This window comes from Entelurus aequoreus, linkage group LG03 (genome assembly GCF_033978785.1).
Source record: "Entelurus aequoreus isolate RoL-2023_Sb linkage group LG03, RoL_Eaeq_v1.1, whole genome shotgun sequence".
Classification (NCBI taxonomy): domain Eukaryota; kingdom Metazoa; phylum Chordata; class Actinopteri; order Syngnathiformes; family Syngnathidae; genus Entelurus; species Entelurus aequoreus.
Window position 1 is genome coordinate 95307016 of NC_084733.1, and position 26299 is coordinate 95333314.

The following is a 26299-nucleotide window of genomic DNA, read 5'->3' on the forward strand; positions in this document are numbered from 1 at the left end:
TCACACAGGAAGTTAAGTCTTTACTTCCTGTTTGCGTCTCCTCTCAGCTTCCATTGTCAACATGTCCAGTGATAGTCACACAGGAAGTGTAGTCTTTACTTCCTGTTTACATCTCCTCTTAGCTTCCATTGTCAACATGTCCAGTGATAGTCACACAGGAAGTGTAGTCTTTACTTCCTGTTTACATCTCCTCTTAGCTTCCATTGTCAAAATGTCCAATGATAGTCACACAGGAAGTTAAGTCTCTACTTCCTGTTTACGTCTCCTCTCAGCTTCCATTGTCAACATGTCCAGTGATAGTCACACAGGAAGTTAAGTCTTTACTTCCTGTTTACATCTCCTCTTAGCTTCCATTGTCAAAATGTCCAATGATAGTCACACAGGAAGTTAAGTCTCTACTTCCTGTTTACGTCTCCTCTCAGCTTCCATTGTCAACATGTCCAATGATAGTCACACAGGAAGTTAAGTCTCTACTTCCTGTTTACATCTCCTCTTAGCTTCCATTGTCAACATGTCCAGTGATAGTCACACAGGAAGTGTAGTCTTTACTTCCTGTTTACATCTCCTCTCAGCTTCCATTGTCAACATGTCCAATGATAGTCACACAGGAAGTGTAGTCTTTACTTCCTGTTTACATCTCCTCTCAGCTTCCATTGTCAACATGTCCAGTGATAGTCACACAGGAAGTGTAGTCTTTACTTCCTGTTTACGTCTCTCAGCTGCCATTGTCAACATGTCCAATGATAGTCACACAGGAAGTGTAGTCTCTACTTCCTGTCCTTAGGAAGCTGCTGTGTGGGTCACCTGCACAGGTAGAAAAACCTTTGTTCCTAAGACCTAAAGTGCCTTTTTTGTTGTTTTGGAAAGGAAACCAGCAGAAAAAAAATTCTTACGTTGCCTTTTTTTCCTTCAAGTGTTTGTATCTCCACACTGGAGGGAGGGAGGGAGGGAGGGAGGGAGGGAGGGAGGGAGGGCGTCTCACGTGGAATACTTCCCTCACTACACTTCATCAAGTGTGACAATATTATCTACATCACCATTTTTATTCATCCTCATTCTACAAAATTGATGTCAACATATTTATTTATTTTGTAAACATTTTTTTAGGCCAATTTCTCTGCAACTTTAAGGTTTTCCAACCTGTTTTGAAAAAGTTCCATCATAATTATTATTGCAAATATTGGAATAATTCATTCTTAGTGTTGTTGTCCACGCAGCCAAGATGGCTGCACTCAGCATTTCATTATAATGATACTGCAAATGTTTAGGATGCACTCAGCATTTCATTATAATGATACTGCAAATGTTTAGGATGCACTCAGCATTTCATTATAATGATACTGCAAATGTTTAGGCTGCACTCAGCATTGCATTATAATGATACTGCAAATGTTTAGGCTGCACTCAGCATTGGATTATAATGATACTGCAAATGTTTAGGCTGCACTCAGCATTTCATTATAATGATACTGCAAATGTTTAGGATGCACTCAGCATTTGATTATAACGATACTGCAAATGTTGATATCCTACAAGACAATGTCATCAAAATAATACCAATTATTCCTTTAGACCTCTTATTTTGTGCAAAAGAAGTAAACCCAGCTACTATTGGCTCTCATTGTTTCCCATAAGTTGGTTACTCCAGGAGTAGATTTAGACCTCGCTCTTCAACACTTGTTAATGGGACTGTCTGTTCATGCAAAATGAAATGGCAACATTTTCTGGTCCACTTTTACTACGACTTGAATGCACGTCTTGCTTCTAACGAGCACAAGTCTCGGTGTTAGTGACACACAAAAAAGTGAAAGTTTGTATTTTTAAAACATATTTGTTTGCCTTTCATGTTTTTTGCTGACATTGCAAATGAGATTCTGGCAACTCAGCACTCAGACAGTCCTGTGGGGGAACCCACTCTAAAAATATGACTACAAAATTATAAAATTCCTTTTCAATTCAATAAAGTATTACATTTATTCATCTACAAATTGTTGAATTAAGATCAAACTGAATTTTGTCTTAAAATATTTTAATAATTGATAAATGTTCACATTAAAGTTAGATGTAATACATCATTTAATTCAAGTGTAATTTAATAATTTTGTATTAAAAAATGACAATTGTCTTGAATAAGTTATTAAATTAAAAACTGTTTTAATCCTTCAACTTGGATAATGACATACTCTTCCCCCCTCACTCCAGCACCACAGATAGATTGCAGTCCTTTTTTAATACTTTTTTAATGACATTAAAAAAGTATTACATTCCTTTTTAATTAAATAAAATATATTTAATCATTTATGAATTATTGAACTGAAATTGAATTTCACTTTTTATCCAAATGATTTAGAAATTACATTTAATACATTATTGAATTCAAGCGTGATTTAAATAATTTTATACTATACAATTACAAATGTCTTTAATAAATAATTTCAATTAAAAATGTAGATTGCAGTCCCGTGGGAAACACTGGCTCTAAAAATATGATTTTAAATGGTATTAAATTCCGTTTTTATTATATTCAATAATTTTTTAATTATTGAATTATTTTCTTAAAATGTAATAGTTTAAAATGTTTATAATTTATACATTTCAAAACGATCAAATTAAATGTAATGTAATAACTGTATATAATATTTAAATTGCCTTTAATAAATTATTCAAATAAAATTAAAGTTTTTTTAATCTAGTCGTCCTTAAATCAATGATACACAACAACGCTGATATTTGTGACAAGAGCATTGACAAATAAAACTAGTATCTCTCTGATACTGACACGACCCTTGGTATCGGCCGGGTTGGTATTTGTATCGACCCACCTCTCCTCCAGCATATGAAGGGATGAGGTGTAGATACGATATGGACAGCATATGAAGGGATGAGGTGTAGGTACGATATGGACAGCATATGAAGGGATGAGGTGTAGATACGTTATGGACAGCATATGAAGGGATGAGGTGTAGATACGATATGGACAGCGTGATGAGTGTAAGTACGGAAGTTTCCATCTGAGACGCAGTCTTTCTTTGCAATACCACCTGAATACTTTGACTGTGAGCCTAAAAAAAGGTGATTTAGTCGAAGAGGTTCCCCGTAAAGTTCCCGTCTGAAGTGTCCTTTTGTTTCCACGCACTTTGTCTTCGTTGACAAACATCAAGAAGCTTTTAAGGGTGGGAGTGCTTCTACTTCTCCAATGTACTTCTTCTTTTCACCCAAGAATAACTTTACAGCTATTCAATTTGTATCGTTGACTCCATTTTATAGCCACAATATTGAAATCCGTTGAGAAGTGGAAGATCAACTGATGTGTCGTCAGCACTTAATGGCACACTTTGTGTTCCAGCCCAAAGAAAAACCTTGTTCAGCCTTCATCTGCACCTCTTCTTTCTTTTCTCTAAATAGGGACAAATATTTCGATATACTACAAAAAAGTGTTTTTTTGATTTTATCTGGGAAACTCTTTGTAACAGATAAGTTATTTGTAAAAAAAAATAATAATAAAAAAAAAAAATCTATTCAGATTTTGGTGAAATTGTGGATTTGTGTGTTTTGTCCGTTCGCTTAATGTAGATGTATGTACTGTATATATATACGTGTATATAAATGTAGATGTATGTACTGTAAATATACGTGTATATAAATGTAGATGTATGTGTATATATACGTATATATATGCATGTAGAAGTATGTGTATATACATATACTGTATGTATTTGTCTATATACATATATGTATATGTACATATACGTATATGTATACATATATGTATGTATATCTATATATACGTATATCTATATATACATATATGTATGTATATCTATATATACATACAGTATATGTATATATACATATATGTATGTATATATATTAGGGGTGTGGGAATAAATCGATTCTCATTTTTAAAAAAATCGATTTTTATTTTGTATTATTTATTATTTTATTTTTTAATTAATCAATCCCAACAAAACAATACACAGCAATACCATAATGCAATGCGTCTGTGACGTCACGTGCTGTTATATTTGAACGTCGTATTAGTGGTTTATCAATAATTCTATAAAAAGAATAGATTCGAGTCGTAAAAGAGAATAAGAATATAACAATGAAAAAGGGGTAAAGTTTAAAAAAAAAGAAGTATTATCGTCACATTTACAACCACTTTTATCTTGTCATAGCAGTGATTGACACCAGGGGGCGCCACTTGCTCCCATCGCGCCATTTAAAAATATAAAAATGTTTGTACTTTTTAAACGAGGTCCTTAATTGAACTCTTTATCTGCAGACTAACAACGCAGATCATTGTACATCGTCAGTATTGTGAATTGATGTAAATAAAGCAGTAAAAAAGATGGATTTCTTTGCCATTTGAAGCTTCTGAGCACATCGTTTGGTTTTCTGTAAAGTTTTACAATATATTCTTCAATAAGAAAGTGACGTCTTCTATGTGCACCCTCAGATTGTTGTTTCCGGTAGTGACAGGAAGTGACGTCTTCTATGTGCACCCTCAGATTGTTGTTTCCGGTAGTGACAGGAAGTGACGTCTTCTATGTGCACCCTCAGATTGTTGTTTCCGGTAGTGACAGGAAGTGTCCTCAGGTAAATTGGCTCGGTTCCAAAATTATTTTGTGTCAGGAAGTTAATTTGAAAGCTTTTTAACAATTCTAAGGCTTTAATAAGGTGTCAAATATTACAATTAATAATGTGTCAAATATTACAATTAATAAGGTGTCAAATATTACAATTAATAAGGTAGGCTACGTCCTCTTTTCCCCGGACATGTCCTCTTTTGCGGGGATATCCGGGGTGTCCGGGCGGGGTTTCTTCAATGCCTCAAATGTCCGGCGTTTTGAGTTAGGGTTGCGTGTACCGGGTATTTTCAATGTACGTCCAGAGTTAAGAAGAGGTTAAACAAAACAAAGTGTGGAGGCGTGCGTGTAACACGGGTGGGAAATAAGACATATTTCCTCTCATGGCATCCCCTCATATTACCTGCGCCGTTTCCACCTTTAATCTCACGAGTTTAACACACGCGCTCACGTGACCCGCTGCAGCCTATCGCGTGACCCGCTTCGGTCTATCACGTGACCCGCTGCAGCCTATCGCGTGACCCGCTTCGGTCTATCACGTGACCCGCTGCAGCCTATCGCGCTCTAGAAGATCCACCGTCCCAAGATGGCTGCCAGGTGCGGTGGCTAAGCCTGGGCACATCTGAAGCCGGTATGTTTTAAAGTTGTCGTTTGCCTGCATATCGTAAAAACAACCGTCCAACATTTTACAACTAATTGTAAACTTATAGGTGCCGACCATCAGGGCGACGAGAGAGTGTTATTAAGCCGAGTTGGTAAGTGAATCTGTTTGCTAATAGTAGCTGCTAGCCGTACCCATGTATTGTCTATGGGCGGTTAGCATCGGCTTTTAATCCCGTTTCCTCCAATGTTTCTGATCCCATTGAATTTATATTTATTTCGAGTCTTTATTTTGGGTACTTACATATGGTGACTGAATGTTGTGGCGTTTTAAGGCCATGTGCACTTTTTATGCTACGGTAAAGACAATGAATGAACACTGTTACAGCCGTCATAGTGACGTCACTGTTATTGTTAATGTTACACCCGTCATAGTGACGTCACTGTTATTTTCTATTGTTTAATATTGTTCATGTTACACCCGTCATAGTGACGTCACTGTTATTTTCTATTGTTTAATATTGTTAATGTTACACCCGTCATAGTGACGTCACTGTTATTTTCTATTGTTTAATATTGTTAATGTTACACCCGTCATAGTGACGTCACTGTTATTTTCTATTGTTTAATATTGTTAATGTTACACCCGTCATAGTGACGTCACTGTTATTTTCTATTGTTTAATATTGTCAATGTTACACCCGTCATAGTGACGTCACTGTTATTTTCTATTGTTTAATATTGTTAATGTTACACCCGTCATAGTGACGTCACTGTTATTTTCTATTGTTTAATATTGTCAATGTTACACCCGTCATAGTGACGTCACTGTTATTTTCTATTGTTTAATATTGTTCATGTTACACCCGTCATAGTGACGTCACTGTTATTTTCTATTGTTTAATATTGTTAATGTTACACCCGTCATAGTGACGTCACTGTTATTTTCTATTGTTTAATATTGTCAATGTTACACCCGTCATAGTGACGTCACTGTTATTTTCTATTGTTTAATATTGTTCATGTTACACCCGTCATAGTGACGTCACTGTTATTTTCTATTGTTTAATATTGTCAATGTTACACCCGTCATAGTGACGTCACTGTTATTTTCTATTGTTTAATATTGTTAATATTACACCCGTCATAGTGACGTCACTGTGTACTGTCGTGTTTGTTATTTTGTACATCCATCCATTTCTACCGCTTATTCCCTTCGGGGTCTATCTCAGCTACAATCGGGCGGAAGGCGGGGTACACCCTGGACAAGTCGCCACCTCATCGCAGGGCCAACACAGATAGACAGACAACATTCACACTCACATTCACACACTAGGGACCATTTTAGTGTTGCCAATCAACCTATCCCCAGGTGCATGTCTTTGGAGGTGGGAGGGGCCTATCCCCAGGTGCATGTCTTTGGAGGTGGGAGGGGCCTATCCCCAGGTGCATGTCTTTGGAGGTGGGAGGAAGCCGGAGTACCCGGAGGGAACCCACGCAGTCACAGGGAGAACATGCAAACTCCACACAGAAAGCTCCCGAGGCAGACGCACTAACCCCTCTGCCACCGTGCTGCCTTGTACATACATGTGATTGTTTAATATTGTTAATGTTAGCAGTATTATTGCTAATAATGATAATAATAAGTGTAACTTATTTATTGAAGGTCGAACAATAGATGACTTAATGTTGATGTTTATGTGCGCCCATTGATTGTGTTTACGTAGGCCAGGTCCCTAAGTCTTGGATGGCGAGCTGTAGATAGGCCTTGAGCCTGAGCCCAAGGATCTCCACCTCTCAACCCCTGAACTCCACCTGCTCTGGTCGGGCCGGTAGGCGGCTTCTAGCCGAACCCCTTGCCTCGCACCTCATTACTCTGCAGCCCTTTGCACTACCTCATACACACCCTGCCCATAAACTCAACTGTCACTACAAACTGCCATATCCACAACCCCAACCCTGGGACCCCATTTTGAAAATTCCTAGCGCCAACATTGCTGTCAACAGAGGAGAAAAATGCTTTAATTAAATAAATATATTATTTATAAAGCAAGTTCGAGTATCATTGGCAAAGTCCCCGCCTTGGCACGCATATATGTCCTCTTTTTGGGATTTCAGAATATGGTCAGCCTAAATAAGGTGTCAAATATTACATTTAATAAGGCGTCAAATATTACAATTAATAAGGTGCCAAATATTACATTTAATAAGGTGTCAAATATTACAATTAAACTGTTCTTACCGATATATCCTCAACAAGTTTATACAAAACGAGCTAGTAAATATTGCTAAATGAATAAGTCTTCCTATGTTCACTTCTCGTGACATTTGTAGTGTTTAGCACATCTTTGACTTTTAGTGGCATTTATACAAATACAATTATCTAAAATAAATAGTCTTAAAATTTAAATCCTAACACTAATTTCAATAAATGCTATAACGTTTTTTTGGTTGACTTTTAAAGTAAAGGATGTAAAATGTCCTGAAACTTTCAAACTGGAATATATATATATACCAATATATATATATATATATATATAATATATATTATATATATAATATATAATATATATATATAATATATATATATATATTATAATATATATATATATATTATATATATATTATATATATATATAATATATATAATTATATATATATATATTATTAATATATATATATTATATATTATATATATATATATTATATATATATTATATATATATATATATTATATATATATATATTATATATATATATCATATATATAATATATTATATATATATATAATATATATATATTATATATATATTATATATAATATATATATTATATATAAATATATATTATATTATATATAAATATATATTATATATAAATATATATTATAAATATATATTATATATAAATATATATTATATATATATTATATATAAATATATATTATATATATACGCATATATATGTGTATATATATACGTGTATATATACACATATATATTATATATATATATATATTAGTGTGTGTGTGTATATATATACATATATATATGTGTATATATATACATTTGTGTATATATATACACATATATATGTGTTTATATGTGTATGTATATATATATATACATGTGTATATATATATGTATGTGTATATATCTATGTAATATATATATATATATATATAAATATATAAATATTTATATATATATATATATATATGTTTTTTTTTTTTCCATTGTTATAATTTTTTTATTGGATCTTTATGGAAAATTAAAAATAAATATTGCACAACTATAAATAAGAATATATATAAATCCGGTTGTGCCAAACACAAAATATGTTCAAACATTGAATAAAGTTGTAGAAACAATGCGACAACTTACCTTTGTAAAAGAAGTGTACAGCAGATACGGCTATCGACATCAACGATATTATAGGCCCATGAGACTGGACAGGTTAAAAAAAATTAAAATAAGATTTTCACACGCCGTTAAAAAATATTTATTTTATATCACACAAACACAAAGCTGATGCACATCCTGTTAAATCCTTAATATAAATAACTGATTAGCATATTGTTTTATTGTGTTTATTAAAGTGTACAATTGTTTGCCACAAACAACAATGAAGTCATTTTCACTTCATGAAGATACATCCTCCTTTACATATATTACACGCAATATCTTATTCCTCACTTTGAGGCAACATGAGAAAACAACACTTGCTGCTTTAATTTGAAAAGCTACAGGAAGTAGCATGTCGGGAGCACAGTGCATTGCACTTTAAACGTCCTAAAAAGCTTAGAAATAGCAACACGTTAAAGCCATTACCAGTTGAACAACAAAGAAATCAACATGAACAACCAAGTTTTTAACTTTTTTTTTTACACAAAAACAACTTCATGGAATTTGTTTGTATTCAAAACAATTCAAAGCTGCTTGAAAAAAGTCAACTTGCTAAAGAAGTCCAAAGTGTGGCCGGCCGGGGGGCTCATTTTTGGCTCGGTTTTGACATTATACACGATTCATATGGGAACATTTCAATTCATTCGTTATTGATTAGATATATTATTACATATCACACAAATTTGACTTGTGAATATTTTTTGTTGCGCTCACGTAGAATATTCTATTTTCAGGACTGGAGAGCACATCAGTATTTAAGCCACCAGATTTCAGAAGAAAATAACATGTTTACATATATTAGTCGCACCGCAGATATATTGTTTTTAAAGGGTGTCTGTAACAAGGCAGTAAAATGGCTGATGAAACAAAACAGAAGTATGGACCCACCAATCAGCTAAACAGACTCAATAACGCCACGGTGACGTTTTGGTGGATTTACGAAACTGAAACAATACGAAAGTTAATAATATTAATACAGACACTCGTAAACATGTTCGCATATTCGCTAATGCTAACGACGTTAGCTTGATTACATTACATTACGATAACACGTATAAATACGCATGACAACACGCCTACAGACATCACACACGGGACAGTTTAGTAAGTATGAATAGTTTGAGTTATATTGTAAAACTTACAAACGTCGCTTGGTAGTGACGAATAAAGAATCCTACCGACGGTTTTACCTCCGGTTCAAGGCGTGAAACGGGAAGTCCATTTTCAACCCGCCTGCAGTTAGCGAACTCGTCCAAAAGATGGCGCCACAACACAAACCGTAACACACCTTTCCAGTGTCGGTGTTTATGACAACTATTTGGTGAATACAAAACATTATGAAGGGTCCATAAATTAGCCGCGGGATTCAAAGCGTTGGGAAAAAGTAGCAGTTTTATATTGAATGCCACTGAATAGTGTTGAGCCGGTGTTCTGTGTGAAAGTACCCTGCAAGTGCCGTGCAGGTCCAGGAAGAACACACCTTTACCTTTGGGAAAGATCCTCATGGGACATCAATCAATCAATCAATGTTTATTTATATAGCCCTAAATCACAAGTGTCTCAAAGGGCTGTACAAGCCACAACGACATCCTCGGTACAGAGCCCACATACGGGCAAGGAAAAACTCACCCCAGTGGGACGTCGGTGAATGACTATGAGAAACCTTGGAGAGGACCGCATATGTGGGTAACCCCCCCCCCCCTCTAGGGGGGGGGGTTACCCACATCTTCACCAAGGATTGACCCTGCAATGGAACTTGGGGTCTCCTGCCCTATGGCCACGTGGGTCACCTGCCCTATGGCCGCACACATTAAATACCAAAGCAGAGAAGAAGAATCCACGTGTGATTTTGGTTTCATAGTCCAAACACTTCTGCTCAGTAAAGGATGTTGGAACTGGATTTTTTTTAGTGGAGGAGGACTAGGGACTAGATATTGCGACACCAAGACTTGGTGGAGGGACTAGATATTGTGACACCAGGACTTGGGGGAGGGACTAGATATTGTGACACCAGGACTTGGGGGAGGGACTAGATTCAGATGTTGTTCCTGATGAGTGATATCAGTTCAAACAAGTCCGACACGTGAGGGTATGCGTCCATGACTCGATCCACAGTCTCCTTGGGGAAGAGCGTGCTCAGCCTGCTCCTCATCTCCCTGCGCTGCTCCTTGGTCTTCCCGTGGACCTGAGAGTCTCTGGGCAAGCCGTGGCTGGACTTGGTCTGCCTGGACTGGGGTTCCTCTGCCAAGTGCGAGGCGTGGTCTGGGGGCAGGGGGGGACAGGAGGACCATGCAGGGTGGCCGTGGGACCCCCTGGCCTGCTGGCCTACACCCATGCAGCAGGTGCAGACAGAGCTGTAGACCAGGGGGGTGTAGTAGTGAGACCCCGGGAAGGAGTCCTGGGCAGCTTGGGTGTAGTAGTGAGACCCTGACAAGGAGTCCTGGCTCAGGTAGCTGGCCACACCGCTGCTGTAGCTGTGGATGTGGACCTTGGACATGGAGCTGTCCATGGAGCCGAAGGCCTCGTCCACCTCCAGGTTTGGGCCAGGCTGCCCCAGGTGGTCTCTGTGGTAGAGGTCTGCGGGGGTGCTGGACGTGCGCTCAGACTGGTACGCACCAGGGCTGAGGTGCGAGTCCATCTCTTTCAGACTTGAGGTCTTGGCTCTGTCAATCTGCGCCCGGAGCTCGTCGGCCACAGACAGCTGGGACTGGTTGGTTCTTTCTGGGTGGTAGAACTTGCACTTGACTCCATAAGTGCACTTGTAACCTGGGGGTGGGGTCATAGGTCATCTTTAAAATATGATTTCTGCCTAGCAACAAGTGACCCTGCAATATAAACTTTCTAGGAGTAGTGGTCAAAAGTGTACGTACACTTGTAAAGAACATCATGTCATGGCTGTCAATCATTTCTACAACTCTTATTTTTTTGTGATGTAGTGATTGGAGCACATACTTGTTGGTCACAAAAAACATTCATAAAGTTTGCTTCTTTTATGAATTTATTATGGGTCTACTGAAAATGTGAGCAAATGTGCTATACTTTTAGTGTGGGGACAATATTGTCCACACCTGTCTCCATCTAAACACAGCAGTGTCCACACCTGTCTCCATCTAAACACAGCAGTGTCCACACCTGTCTCCATCTAAACACAGCAGTGTCCACACCTGTCTCCATCTAAACACAGCAGTGTCCACACCTGTCTCCATCTAAACACAGCAGTGTCCACACCTGTCTCCATCTAAACACAGCAGTGTCCACACCTGTCTCCATCTAAACACAGCAGTGCGCTCTTGAACGCACGCTGGGAAGCGAGGGAAAGTGACGTTAAAGCAAGCGCTTGGCGCCGTTAACTCCGAGGGGAAATCTCCGGAGCAAAGTGTGTGTAGTTAGTCGTAGTAGTTGTTGGTCACAAAAAACATTCATGAAGTTTGCTTCTTTTATGAATTTATTATGTGTCTACTGAAAATGTGACTAATCAAAAGTATACATACAGCAATGTTAATATTTGCTTACATGTCCCTTGGCAAGTTGACCTGCAATAAGGCGCTTTTGGTAGCCATCCACAAGCTTCTGCTTGACCACTTGACCACTAAATTGCTGCAGTTCAGCTAAATGTGTTGCTTTTCTGACATGGACTTGTTTCTTCAGCATTGTCCACACCTTTAAGTCAGGACTTTGGGAAGGCCATTCTAAAACCTTCATTCTAGCCTGATTTAGCCATTCCTTTACCACTTTTGACATCATTGTCCTGTTGGAACACCCAACAAGACCCAACCTCCGGGCTGATGATTTTAGCTTGTCCTGAACAATTTGGAGCTAATCCTCCTTTTTCATTGTCCCATTTAAAGCAGCAGTTGCATTGTGGGAATTTTTCCAGTTCAACAAACAACTTTGTTGTTTTGTCCTGATTAAGAGGAATTATTTGACGTTGAAGTGGGTTGAAAAGTAGTCGCCAGAAAAAAGGGTGGAAATAGGGCTTTGCAAAAAATGGAATTCTGGAAAATCCTGTAATTTTTTTGAACTTGGAAAAATGATAGTTTGAATGTCCAGGATGAGTGGAATGTGTTGAAGGTGGAATGGTTGGAATGGGTTGAAAAATGTGGAAATTGTGCAACTTGGAAAAATGTCCCATTCATTTTGAATGGGGAAAAATGTCCCTGAAAACTGGGAATTTTTGGAAATCCGGGAATTAAAAAAAAAAAATCGCTGAAGGAGAGCACACAATTTTGAAAATGTTGAATATTTTGCAGTTGGAACGGTTTGATTCAGATAAAAAATTGTGGAACTTTGAAAAATGTCCCATTGATTTCAATGGGACATTTCATGAAAATGTGTGAATTTTGGGAAAAGCGGGATTTTTTTTAGAAAATGTTAGACTTGAATTTGGAGCTAATCCTCCTTTTTAATTGTCCCATTTAAAGCAGCAGTTCCGTTGGCAGCAAAACAGGCCCAGAGCATAATAGTACCACCACCATGCTTGACAGTAGGAATGGTGTTCCTGGGATTAAAGGCCTCACCTTTTCTCCTCCAAACTGGGTATTGTGGCCAAACAGCTCCATTTTTGTTTCATCTGACCACAGAACTTTCCTCCAGAAGGTCTTATCTTTGTCCATGTGATCAGCAGCAAACTCTAAATGAGGTTTAAGGTGTGGCTTCTGGAGGTAAGGTCTTCCTTCTTGCATGGTAGCCTCTCAGTCCATGGCCATGCTTGACTGTGGACACTGACACTTGTGTTCCAGCAGCTTCCAATTCATTACAGACCTGCTTTTTGCTGGTTCTCGCTTGACTCTTGATCATCCTGACCAAGTTTCTCTCAGCAGCAGGTGATAGCTTGCGTTTTTTTCCTGATTGTGGCAGTGACAAAACTGTGCCATGCACTTTATACTTAGGAACAATTGTCTGCACAGTTGCTCTTGGGACCTTAAGCTGCTCATGAATGTTTTGTGTGACCAACAAGTATGTGCTCCAATCACTCTATCACACAAAAAGGTGTGTCCTCTACAAGCGTGTGTCCACTTTAGACCATAGGGCTGAAAGAGGTGAACTCACCGTAAGGACAATGTTGCAGTTTGTTGTCCACATTCTTTGGCTTCTTCAGCAGGAAATCATCAAGAGTGGGACCATTTCGACCCAAAGGATCATCAGGAGGCATGAACCTGGAAAAGAAAAAGGCGTGGTTAAAGGGCCCCGCTCGTGCTGACCACATTGGCACTTAGGTCTGGACCTCACATTTTTATCTACGGGTAAATTCCCCCCAAAGGTCAACCATTAGTGATTATTTTCTGTATAAACGTCCACTTTTAGCTCCACAAACCTGCTGACACCACCTAGGAAGTCCTGAGGACATTTCATCCTGCGTAGTCGTGTGTTGGTAGCATCTGCATACCCACACATCATACAGTAGTACGTGTGTTGGTAGCATCTGCATACCCACACATCATACAGTAGTACGTGTGTTGGTAGCATCTGCATCACCACACATGATACAGTAGTATGTGTGTTGGTAGCATCTGCATCACCACACATGGTACAGTAGTACGTGTGTTGGTAGCATCTGCATCACCACACATGGTAGAGTAGTACGTGTGTTGGTAGCATCTGCATCACCACACATGGTACAGTAGTACGTGTGTTGGTAGCATCTGCATCACCACACATGATACAGTAGTACGTGTGTTGGTAGCATCTGCATCACCACACATGATACAGTAGTACGTGTGTTGGTAGCATCTGCATACCCACACATGATACAGTAGTACGTGTGTTGGTAGCATCTGCATCACCACACATGATACAGTAGTACGTGTGTTGGTAGCATCTGCATCACCACACATGATACAGTAGTACGTGTGTTGGTAGCATCTGCATCACCACACATGGTACAGTAGTACGTGTGTTGGTAGCATCTGCATCACCACACATGACACAGTAGTACGTGTGTTGGTAGCATCTGCATACCCACACATGATACAGTAGTACGTGTGTTGGTAGCATCTGCATCACCACACATGGTACAGTAGTACGTGTGTTGGTAGCATCTGCATCACCACACATGGTACAGTAGTAGGTGTGTTGGTAGCATCTGCATCACCACACGTGGTACAGTAGTACGTGTGTTGGTAGCATCTGCATCACCACACATGGTACAGTAGTACGTGTGTTGGTAGCATCTGCATCACCACACATGGTACAGTAGTACGTGTGTTGGTAGCATCTGCATCACCACACATGATACAGTAGTACGTGTGTTGGTAGCATCTGCATCACCACACATGATACAGTAGTACGTGTGTTGGTAGCATCTGCATACCCACACATGATACAGTAGTACGTGTGTTGGTAGCATCTGCATACCCACACATGATACAGTAGTACGTGTGTTGGTAGCATCTATAACAAAGGTTATAAACTAGTATGTTGGATGACCTACTTGTCACTAACAAAGGTTATAAACTAGTATGTTGGATGACCTACTTGTCACTAACAAAGGTTATAAACTAGTATGTTGGATGACCTACTTGTCACTAACAAAGGTTATAAACTAGTATGTTGGATGACCTACTTGTCACTAACAAAGGTTACAAACTAGTATGTTGGATGACCTACTTGTCACTAACAAAGGTTACAAACTAGTATGTTGGATGACTTACTTGTCACTAACAAAGGTTATAAACTAGTATGTTGGATGACCTACTTGTCACTTACAAAGGTTATAAACTAGTATGTTGGATGACCTACTTGTCACTAACAAAGGTTATAAACTAGTAAGTTGGATGACCTACTTGTCACTAACAAAGGTTATAAACTAGTATGTTGGATGACCTACTTGTCACTAACAAAGGTTATAAACTAGTAAGTTGGATGACCTACTTGTCACTAACAAAGGTTATAAACTAGTATGTTGGATGACCTACTTGTCACTAACAAAGGTTATAAACTAGTATGTTGGATGACCTACTTGTCACTAACAAAGGTTATAAACTAGTAAGTTGGATGACCTACTTGTCACTAACAAAGGTTATAAACTAGTATGTTGGATGACCTACTTGTCACTAACAAAGGTTATAAACTAGTATGTTGGATGACCTACTTGTCACTAACAAAGGTTATAAACTAGTATGTTGGATGACCTACTTGTCACTAACAAAGGTTATAAACTAGTAAGTTGGATGACCTACTTGTCACTAACAAAGGTTATAAACTAGTATGTTGGATGACCTACTTGTCACTAACAAAGGTTATAAACTAGTATGTTGGATGACCTACTTGTCACTAACAAAGGTTATAAACTAGTAAGTTGGATGACCTACTTGTCACTAACAAAGGTTATAAACTAGTAAGTTGGATGACCTACTTGTCACTAACAAAGGTTATAAACTAGTAAGTTGGATGACCTACTTGTCACTAACAAAGGTTATAAACTAGTAAGTTGGATGACCTACTTGTCACTAACAAAGGTGTACATCAGCAGCCTCTCCTCGATGAACTTCTTCCAGTGTGGGTTCTCGGTCTGCAGGTCCCGGTAGTTGTCGTTGGACACGATGATGCCGTCCGAGTCGAAGGCCAACCTGACGATGAAGCGGTCGTCGTAGCACACCACCCTCTTGCCGTTGACACAGCGTGAGGGTGTGTACACCAGGATGTTCCTCCTCTCCAGCTCATGCAGGATGTGTTGGTCTGGAAAAGGTAAGCATGGAAAATCATTATTTCACTCTTTTGTGCCGCCTCCAGCTAATTTTGTGCCGCCCCCCAGCTAATGTCATCTAATCACATCTAGTCTTGGACTCAGATTGGTCACATCTAGTCTTAGACTTAGATTGGTCACATCTAGGCTTAGACTCAGATTGGTCACATCTAGTCTTAAGACTCAGATCGGTCACATCTAGTCTTAGACTTAGATTGGTCACATCTAGTCTTAGACTTAGATTGGTCACATCTAGTCTTAGACTTAGATTGGTCACATCTAGGCTTAGACTCAGATTGGTCACATCTAGTCTTAAGACTCAGATCGGTCACATCTAGTCTTAGACTTAGATTGGTCACATCTAGTCTTAGACTTAGATTGGTCACATCTAGTCTTAGACTTAGATTGGTCACATCTTGTCTTAAGACTCAGATCGGTCACATCTAGTCTTAGACTTAGATTGGTCACATCTAGTCTTAGACTCAGATCGGTCACATCTAGTCTTAGACTCAGATTGGTCACATCTAGTCTTAGACTTAGATTGGTCACATCTAGTCTTAGACTCAGATTGGTCACATCTAGTCTTAGACTTAGATTGGTCACATCTAGTCTATCGGCTGGTGCCAAAACCCCAAATATTTCTACTCCTGGCCCAGGAGGGTGTGCCTGGGCCAGGATGGTTCCACCCTGCCTTGGTGAGAAAAACAAGTGTTGAGATGCAAACAAACAATCCTAAGAGTCAAGTGAATATTGAAGTGTGATGTCTCCTACTTCACTTTGACAGCACTAATAAGTCAATTCCAGTTTCCAAGCGCTTCACTCGGAGAATGAAAGCATTTCTTTGAAATGAGGCTGGAATTGCAACAAGAATGTTTGTAGATAGTACAGCCCGGCTATCAAGTCATGGTTACAGTTGGGTCACGTGTTGATGTGCTGGATGCTTGTACAAATAAACAGAAAAGGGGAAGCTAACAGAAAAGCTCAGCATAGAAAAGAAGAAGCAGGAATGGAACATAACGAGACAAACAAACAAACAAACAAACAAACAGCCAGACTGAGTGTGGTGAAGAGCAGGAATAAATAACTCTGATTAGTGCCGGGAGCAGGTGAGCGTCCCGACACCGGGGTGGTATAGCTCGGTTGGTAGAGTGGCCGTGCCAGCAACTTGAGGGTTCCAGGTTTGATCCCCACTTCCGCCATCCTAGTCACTGCCGTTGTGTCCTTGGGCAAGACACTTGACCCACCTGCTCCCAGTGCCACCCACACTGCTTTAAATGGAACTTACATATTGGCTTTCACTATGTAAAGCGCTTTGAGTCACTAGAGAAAAGTGCTATATAAATATAATTCACTTCACTTCACTAATCAGAGGCAGGTGAAAATAATCAGCACCCATGGCAACCGGGAAAACACAAACCCAGGGGTTGCTGAAACGGAACTAAGGGAGTCTTTAACTAAACTAAACATGAACACCTACGTATTTCGGACGTGGCGGTGGGTCATGTGACCTTTACCTGCAATGGGGGCCTCAGGCCGCGGCTGCTCCTTCCTCCACAGGGGGATGAACACGGTGATGTTTCGGAGGCCTTTATCCCAGAACCACTTCACGGCCATCTGAATGCCCTGACAGGAGAACACCTTCTTGTCGCCATGGCTACAAACACACACACACACACACACTACAGTCAACAACAACAACAATGGGAGACTGGGCTTTCTGCTCTGCCGCTCCCTTTTTAGAAATTAGACAGCCCAAGAATGATGGTTTTATTAAACAACAAGAAGTCCTTCTGAATGTTGACACATGTCAGTACAGTATTAGCAATATTTACTCTTCCAAAGCGTTTTGTTGTAGAACTCTTCATTAAACCCACTTGCCAAGTGGTTAACATGAGGACGTATTTGCCTACAGTTGTTATAGCAATATAGTCTTGGACTATAGTCCCTAACATCCAAACTGTTTCATTCTGCTCAGAAGACGTGGATAAAGAAGCACATCAAATCTCTGGCAGGCTGCATTTTGCACATACTGGAACTGAATATTGCTAAATGTTGTTGGAAAGGAAGGCTGTCCAACAATTGAAATATGAAATGGTGTAAATGGCAGTTTGTTGATAGTTAACTCTAAATGAATCGCAGATAGACGTACCCAAGACAAATCATTTCGAAGTACTTCTTCCCATGATTGGACAACTAGTTTGCATTAAAGACATGTTTTTTAAAACAAAAGGAACATAAACACACTTTTAATGACAGAAAAAAAATATTGGCAGATTTAGTAGGCATAAAGAATGTGTATTCCTGCTGTAGGAGCACTCGCATTGAGAGGAGGAGCTACATCCTGTTTAGACACCAGTTCCATGCATTATTACCACAACATGTGCTTTGTTAAATATGTTTGCTAAGGTAATCTGTGATATTTATACCTGAATAAAAATAATTCTGATGTTCTGTATATGGTAATTGGTATTGTTTTAACCTTCTCTATTTATTAAAAAATGTAATATTTAGTCTGTTAAACATTCTGTAATTGCGGACTATCAATAAGAACATTTTATAAAAGAATAGTTACTTTATTTCTATCTGCCAGGAAACATTTGTCCCTGTAGAATATCACAGATTATATTACAAAACATATTTGACAGAGCATCATCGTACTTGAAGACTATTTTTCATTTTGTTATGGCAGTTAGAGCGGATTTGACGCAAAGAGAAGTTATTGTGTGACTGGTATAAGAAGAGATATGTTTTGACGTAAACATCCCAATTAAAAAAAAAACTCTAGACGCCCGTCTAGAGTATTTCTGCTGAACTTTTGTTCCGTCTTACTGAAGCACTTAGTGTAACAATCTACATTTGATGTCTTCAATGCTTCTTCTTTTTCTCTATCTTCTTCTTATGTGACATTCATGTTGTCATTTCTAATATAAAGTAGTGTAAAGTTCTTACTTATATCTGTCAGTAAACTCACCATGAAAGCACTAAAACATACAGGTGCAGTGAGTTGACATTATTCACCCAAGGAACTTTAGTTATTAGAGAGTTCCGGTCACGGGACACATTTCGGGCGTTGTTGTTGCACTAGTGAGCCACGGATGAGGAGATGCTGCTCCGTTATTGATTGAAGTAAAGTGTGAATGTCATTAAAACAGTTAGCGCCATCTTTAGACACTTCTTCCACTCCCGTCCTTGCACGCTACACCGCTACAACAAAGAAGACGATGTCCAAGTGGAGGCACGTAAATAAGAGTGCCCACAAAACGGTCAGAAAGTGAGTTGAAGATGATGCGAGAGAGAAACGTGTCATGTGAAGTTCCATGATGGCACCATAAGTGATAGTACATATACAGTGGTGGTCCAAAGTGTACGTACACTGGTAAAGAACATCATGTCATGGCTGTCTTGACTTTACAATCATTTGTACAACTCTTATTTTTTTGTGATGTAGTGATTGGAGCACATACTTGTTGCTCACAAAAAACATTCATTTCCGCTCCATTGTTGTTTCATCGGACATCACATGGACAAAGATCAGACCTTCCGGAGGAAAGTTCTGTGGTCAGATGAAACACAAATGGAGCTATTTGGCCACAATACCCAGCAATATGTTTGGAGGAGAAAAGGTGAGGCCTTTAATCCCAAGAACACCATTCCTACCGTCAAGCATGGTGGTGGTAGTATTATGCTCTGGGCCTGTTTTACTGCCAATGGAACTGCTGCTTTAAATGGGACAATGAAAAAGGAGGATTAGCTCCAAATTCAAGTCTTTTAACATTTTCTAAAAAAAAATCCCGCTTTTCCCAAAATTCACACATTTTCATGAAATGTCCCATTGAAATCAATGGGACATTTTTCAAAGTTCCACAATTTTTCATCCGATTCAAACCGTTCCAACTCCAAAATATTCAACATTTTTTAAAATTGTGTGCTCTCCTTCAACGAGTTAAAAAAATTCCCGGATTTCCAAGAATTCCCAGTTTTCAGGGACATTTTTCCACATTCAAAATGAATGGGACATTTTTCCAAGTTGCACAATTTCCAAATTTTTCAACCCATTCCAACTTCAACACATTCCACTCATCCTGGACATTCAAACTATAATTTTTCCAAGTTCAAAAAAATACCAGGATTTTCCAGATTTCCATTTTTTGCAAAGCCCTATTTCCACCCTTTTTTCTGGCGACTACTTTTCAACCCACTTCAACCGTCAAATAATTCCTCTTAATCAGGACAAAACAACAAAGTTGTTTGTTGAACTGGAAAATTTCCCACAATGCAACTGCTGCTTTAAATGGGACAATGAAAAAGGAGGATTACCTCCAAATTGTTCAGGACAAGCTAAAATCATCAGCCCGGAGGTTGGGTCTTGTTGGGTGTTCCAACAGGACAATGACCCCAAACACACCTCAAAAGTGGTAAAGGAATGGCTAAATCAGGCTAGAATGAAGGTTTTATAATGGCCTTCCCAAAGTCCTGACTTAAAGGTGTGGACAATGCTGAAGAAACAAGTCCATGTCAGAAAAGCAACACATTTAGCTGAACTGCAGCAATTTAGTGGTCAAGCAGAAGCTTGTGGATGGCTACCAAAAGCGCCTTATTGCAGGTCAACTTGCCAAGGGACAAGTAAGCAAATATTAACATTGCTGTATGTATACTTTTGATTAGTCACATTTTCAGTAGACCCATAATAAATTCATAAAAGAAGCAAACTTCATGAATGTTTTTTGTGACCAACAAGTATGTGCTCCAATCACTACATCACAAACAAATAAGAGTTGATTGTAAAGTCAAGACAGCCATGACATGATGTTCTCTACACTTTTGACCACCACTTAACATGTAAAGCGACTTTGGGTACTTAGAAAAGCGCTATATAAATCCCAGGTATTATTATTATTATTATTATTATTACCACTGTATATTGATGCAGTTTTACATTTCTTTTAAGCGTTTATCATTTGCAACTTGTAAAAACAGTGAATTTGAAATCAGAAATTCCCATTCCATTCCATTCATAAATTCATAGAAATGCAGGGCTCGAATTTAACCACGGCAACCGCGACCACCCTTGTGACTTGCCGTAATGCCCTAAAAAATTGACCAACATAACACGACCGCCCTTGACTTTTTACTTGTTAATGGACGAGGGATGTAACAGTAAACAATAATTTGCGATAAAATTCCCGACGGTTAGTAATACCGTCTAAATTTTTAATGACCGAAAAACCGTCATTATTAATGCATTTTAGGCAACAGGAAGTCTGACACATGCGCACCAGCGTCGTTTGGCTTGATAATCATGGCGGACTAACTACACAGACTTTGCTCCGGAGATTTCCCCTCGGAGTAAACGGGGCCAAGTGCTTGCTTTAACGTCACTTTCCCTCGCTTCCCAGCGTGCGTTTAAGAGCGCACTGCTGTGTTTAGATGGAGACAGGTGTGGACACTGCTGTGTTTAGATGGAGACAGGTGTGGACACTGCTGTGTTTAGATGGAGACAGGTGTGGACACTGCTGTGTTTAGATGGAGACAGGTGTGGACACTGCTGTGTTTAGATGGAGACAGGTGTGGACACTGCTGTGTTTAGATGGAGACAGGTGTGGACACTGCTGTGTTTAGATGGAGACAGGTGTGGACAGTATTGTCCCCACACTAAAAGTATAGCACATTTGCTCAAATTTTCAGTAGACCCATAATAAATTCATAAAAGAATCAAACTTCATGAATGTTTTTTGTGATCAACAAGTATGTGCTCCAATCACTACATCACAAAAAAATAAGAAATGATTGTAAAGTCAAGACAGCCATGACACGATGTTCTTTACAAATGTATGTACACTTTTGATCACCACTGTATATATATATATATATATATATATATATATATATATATATACATATATACATATATATACATATATATATACATATATATATACATATATATATATACATACATATATATATATATATATATATATATATATATATATATATATACATATATATATATGTATATTGAGAAGTTCCATGATGACATATAAGTGATAGCACACTGACTGAAGATGTGGCTGCTAAATGAGCGCACAATAAATAGTTGGCCATGATACTGTGCAAGTAAGGTCTTGTAAGGAATGTAACGTTCCAACTGAAGTCTGACGCACTTTTTCAAGGTTATTGGTGAGCTGAACATGGCAGCAGCATCACTAATAATACTGCAGCTAGCCTGCACTAGCACATATATACCTCACATTTTCATCCCATGTAAGGTCAATGTGGACTCTAAATATTATATATTAATGTTACATTTAAATCTAAATGTTAAATGTAAATTTTGAATCTAAAAATTAATATTCAATCTTAAATCTAAACTTAAATGTGAGCACTAAATGTTAAATCTGAACTTAAATGTTGAATCTAAATCTAAATGTGAGCGCTTAATGTTAAATCCAGACCTAAATGTTAAATCTAAATGTTAAATGTCTCAAATCTAAATCTTAAATCCAAACCTACATGTTAAAAAATTAATGTTAAATCTAAATGTGAGCACTAAATCTCTGGCCGTGTGTAAAAATATTTATAGAACGTCAACATTCCACCAATCTGTGGCCTCTTAGCCACGCCCACATCTCAGTGCAGACACTCTTACACCTGTCTCTTAGCCACGCCCACATCTCAGTGCAGACACTCTTACACCTGTCTCTTAGCCACGCCCACATCTCAGTGCAGACACTCCCACAACTGTATCTTAGCCACGCCCACATCTAAGTGCAGACACTCCCACACCTGTCTCTTAGCCACGCCCACATCTCAGTGCAGACACTCCCCCACACCTGACTGACTGTGGAAGAAGGAAACATGGCGGATACTTAATGACAAATAATGCCACTAAAGTTGCATATTTTAAACATGTTAGCACCAAAGGTGTGTGTGTGTTGCATGAACACTCAAAGCTGCACGTATAATATTTATATGTCTTCCATCATTTTGTTGTGCTCTGACTTCATGATGGTGTCACATATGAACATTACACGCTCATATAAGTTACTACTGTGCTCTGACTTCATGATGGTGTTACATATGAACATTACACGCTCATATAAGTTACTACTGTGCTCTGACTTCATGATGGTGTCACATATGAACATTACACGCTCATATAAGTTACTACTGTGCTCTGACTTCATGATGGTGTTACATATGAACATTACACGCTCATATAAGTTACTACTGTGCTCTGACTTCATGATGGTGTCACATATGAACATTACACGCTCATATGCGTTACTACTGTGCTCTGACTTCATGATGGTGTCACATATGAACATTACACGCTCATATGCGTTACTACTGTGCTCTGACTTCATGATGGTGTCACATATGAACATTACACGCTCATATGCGTTACTACTGTGCTCTGACTTCATGATAGTGTCACATATGAACATTACACGCTCATATACTGTGCTCTGACTTCATGATGGTGTCACATATGAACATTACACACTCATATACTGTGCTCTGACTTCATGATGGTGTCACATATGAACATTACACACTCATATACGTTACTACTGTGCTCTTACTTCAGGATGGTGTCACATATGAACATTACACGCTCATATGCGTTACTACTGTGCTCTGACTTCATGATGGTGTCACATATGAACATTACACGCTCATATAAGTTACTACTGTGCTCTGACTTCATGATGTGTCACATATGAACATTACACGCTCATATGCGTTACTACTGTGCTCTTACTTCATGATGGTGTCACATATGAACATTACAAGCTCATATACGTTACTACTGTGCTCTGACTTCATGATGGTGTCACATATGAACATTACACACTCATATGCGTTACTACTGTGCTCTGACTTCATGATGGTGTCACATATGAACATTACACGCTCATATACGTTACTACTGTGCTCTTACTTCATGATGGTGTCACATATGAACATTACACGCTCATATAAGTTACTACTGTGCTCTGACTTCATGATGTGTCACATATGAACATTACACACTCATATAAGTTACTACTGTGCTCTGACTTCATGATGGTGTCACATATGAACATTACACGCTCATATACTGTGCTCTGACTTCATGATGGTGTCACATATGAACATTACACGCTCATACAAGTTACTACTGGATGGCCTCGAAAGAATATGCTTTAATTGTCAGCTAATTGGTAATAACATGATTATAGTGGGTGTGAATTCAAGTCTTATTTCCTTTTCAAGCAGCTGGTGCTGTGTCTGTCAGCAGGAACATACTAGAACATACTAGAACCAAACCTCAGACCAAAAGACAACTTCACACGCACTATAATCATCCTATTAGCATTTAGCTGACAATTAAAACATTCTTTACAAGCCAGCGTGTCAGCTGCCTACTGTAGTAACTTATATGTTATATTACTTATATATATGCTGTAGTAACTTATGTTATATTACTTATATATATGCTGTAGTAACTTATGTTATATTACTTATATATATGCTGTAGTAACTTATGTTATATTACTTATATATATGCTGTAGTAACTTATGTTATATTACTTATATATATGCTGTAGTAACTTATGTTGTATTACTTATATATATGCTGTAGTAACTTATATGTTATATTACTTATATATATGCTGTAGTAACTTATATGTTGTATTACTTATATATATGCTGTAGTAACTTATATGTTATATTACTTATATATACACGCTGTAGTAACTTATATGTTATATTACTTATATATATGCTGTAGTAACTTATATGTTATATTACTTATATATATGCTGTAGTAACTTATGTTGTATTACTTATATATATGCTGTAGTAACTTATATGTTATATTACTTATATATATGCTGTAGTAACTTACATGTTATATTACTTATATATATGCTGTAGTAACTTACATGTTATATTACTTATATATATATGCTGTAGTAACTTATATGTTATATTACTTATATATATGCTGTAGTAACTTATGTTATATTACTTATATATATATGCTGTAGTAACTTATATGTTATATTACTTATATATATGCTGTAGTAACTTATATGTTATATTACTTATATATATATGCTGTAGTAACTTATATGTTATATTACTTATATATATGCTGTAGTAACTTATGTTATATTACTTATATATATGCTGTAGTAACTTATATGTTATATTACTTATATATATGCTGTAGTAACTTATATGTTATATTACTTATATATACACGCTGTAGTAACTTATGTTATATTACTTATATATATGCTGTAGTAACGTATACGTTATATTACTTATATATATGCTGTAGTAACTTATATGTTATATTACTTATATATATGCTGTAGTAACTTATATGTTATAATACTTATATATATGCTGTTGTAACTTATATGTTATATTACTTATGTATATTTCAGGCTTTCTTAACCTTTTGGACCTTTTTCCCTACAGAGTGGTCTGGGGCACACTGAGTTATTGATTACTGGATTTTATTCATATTCAATAATATAAGTCAACTATTACTAGGGACGTAACGGTACGGAACATTCTGGCAGCTTAGTTGCCATAATTTTACTGTTAAATGTACATTGTTTTTTTTACAACATGATATTGTTCATGGAAAATCTGTACAAGTTCTTTTTTTTTATTCTGGCAATTTAGCTGCCAGTTTTTCTACCGTCTTTCCATTCACAGTAATACACCGATGATATCATAATATCATGGCTTACGTGCAGTCATTTATCCAGATTCTCTGAACCCTTTGATGATATTACGGAGCGTAGATGGTGAAATCCCTCATTTCCTTGTTGAGAAATGTTGTCCTTAAACAATTTGCTCAGGCATTTGTTGACAAAGTGGTGACCCTCGCCCCGTCCTTGTTTGTGAATGACTGGAAGCTGCTTTTATACCCAATCATGGCACCCACCTGTTCCCAATTAGCCTGTTCACCTGTGGGATGTTCCAAATAAGTCTTTGATGAGCATTCCTCAACGTT

The 26299-nt window shown here is 37.8% G+C and overlaps 1 protein-coding gene and 1 long non-coding RNA gene across 2 annotated transcripts in view; one reads left to right on the top strand and one right to left on the bottom strand.

Annotated features, from left to right (window-relative positions):
* The first annotated feature begins 5174 nt into the window (after positions 1–5174).
* On the top strand, positions 5175–7196 carry LOC133645899 (uncharacterized). Its single transcript, XR_009825216.1, has 3 exons — positions 5175–5220; positions 5300–5344; positions 6917–7196. It is a non-coding gene; the product is annotated as an uncharacterized LOC133645899 (long non-coding RNA).
* A 1635-nt stretch (positions 7197–8831) lies between these two features.
* LOC133647154 (probable ribonuclease ZC3H12D) overlaps positions 8832–26299 on the bottom strand; it is a 44081-nt gene continuing 26613 nt past the window's right edge. Inside the window, exons 3-6 of the mRNA XM_062043297.1 lie at positions 17793–17932; positions 16037–16271; positions 13644–13750; positions 8832–11360 (exon numbers count right to left, since the gene is read on the bottom strand). Coding sequence (XP_061899281.1) covers positions 10630–11360; positions 13644–13750; positions 16037–16271; positions 17793–17932 — 1213 coding nt within the window. The 3' untranslated portion in view covers positions 8832–10629. The remainder of the gene's footprint in view (positions 11361–13643; positions 13751–16036; positions 16272–17792; positions 17933–26299) is intronic.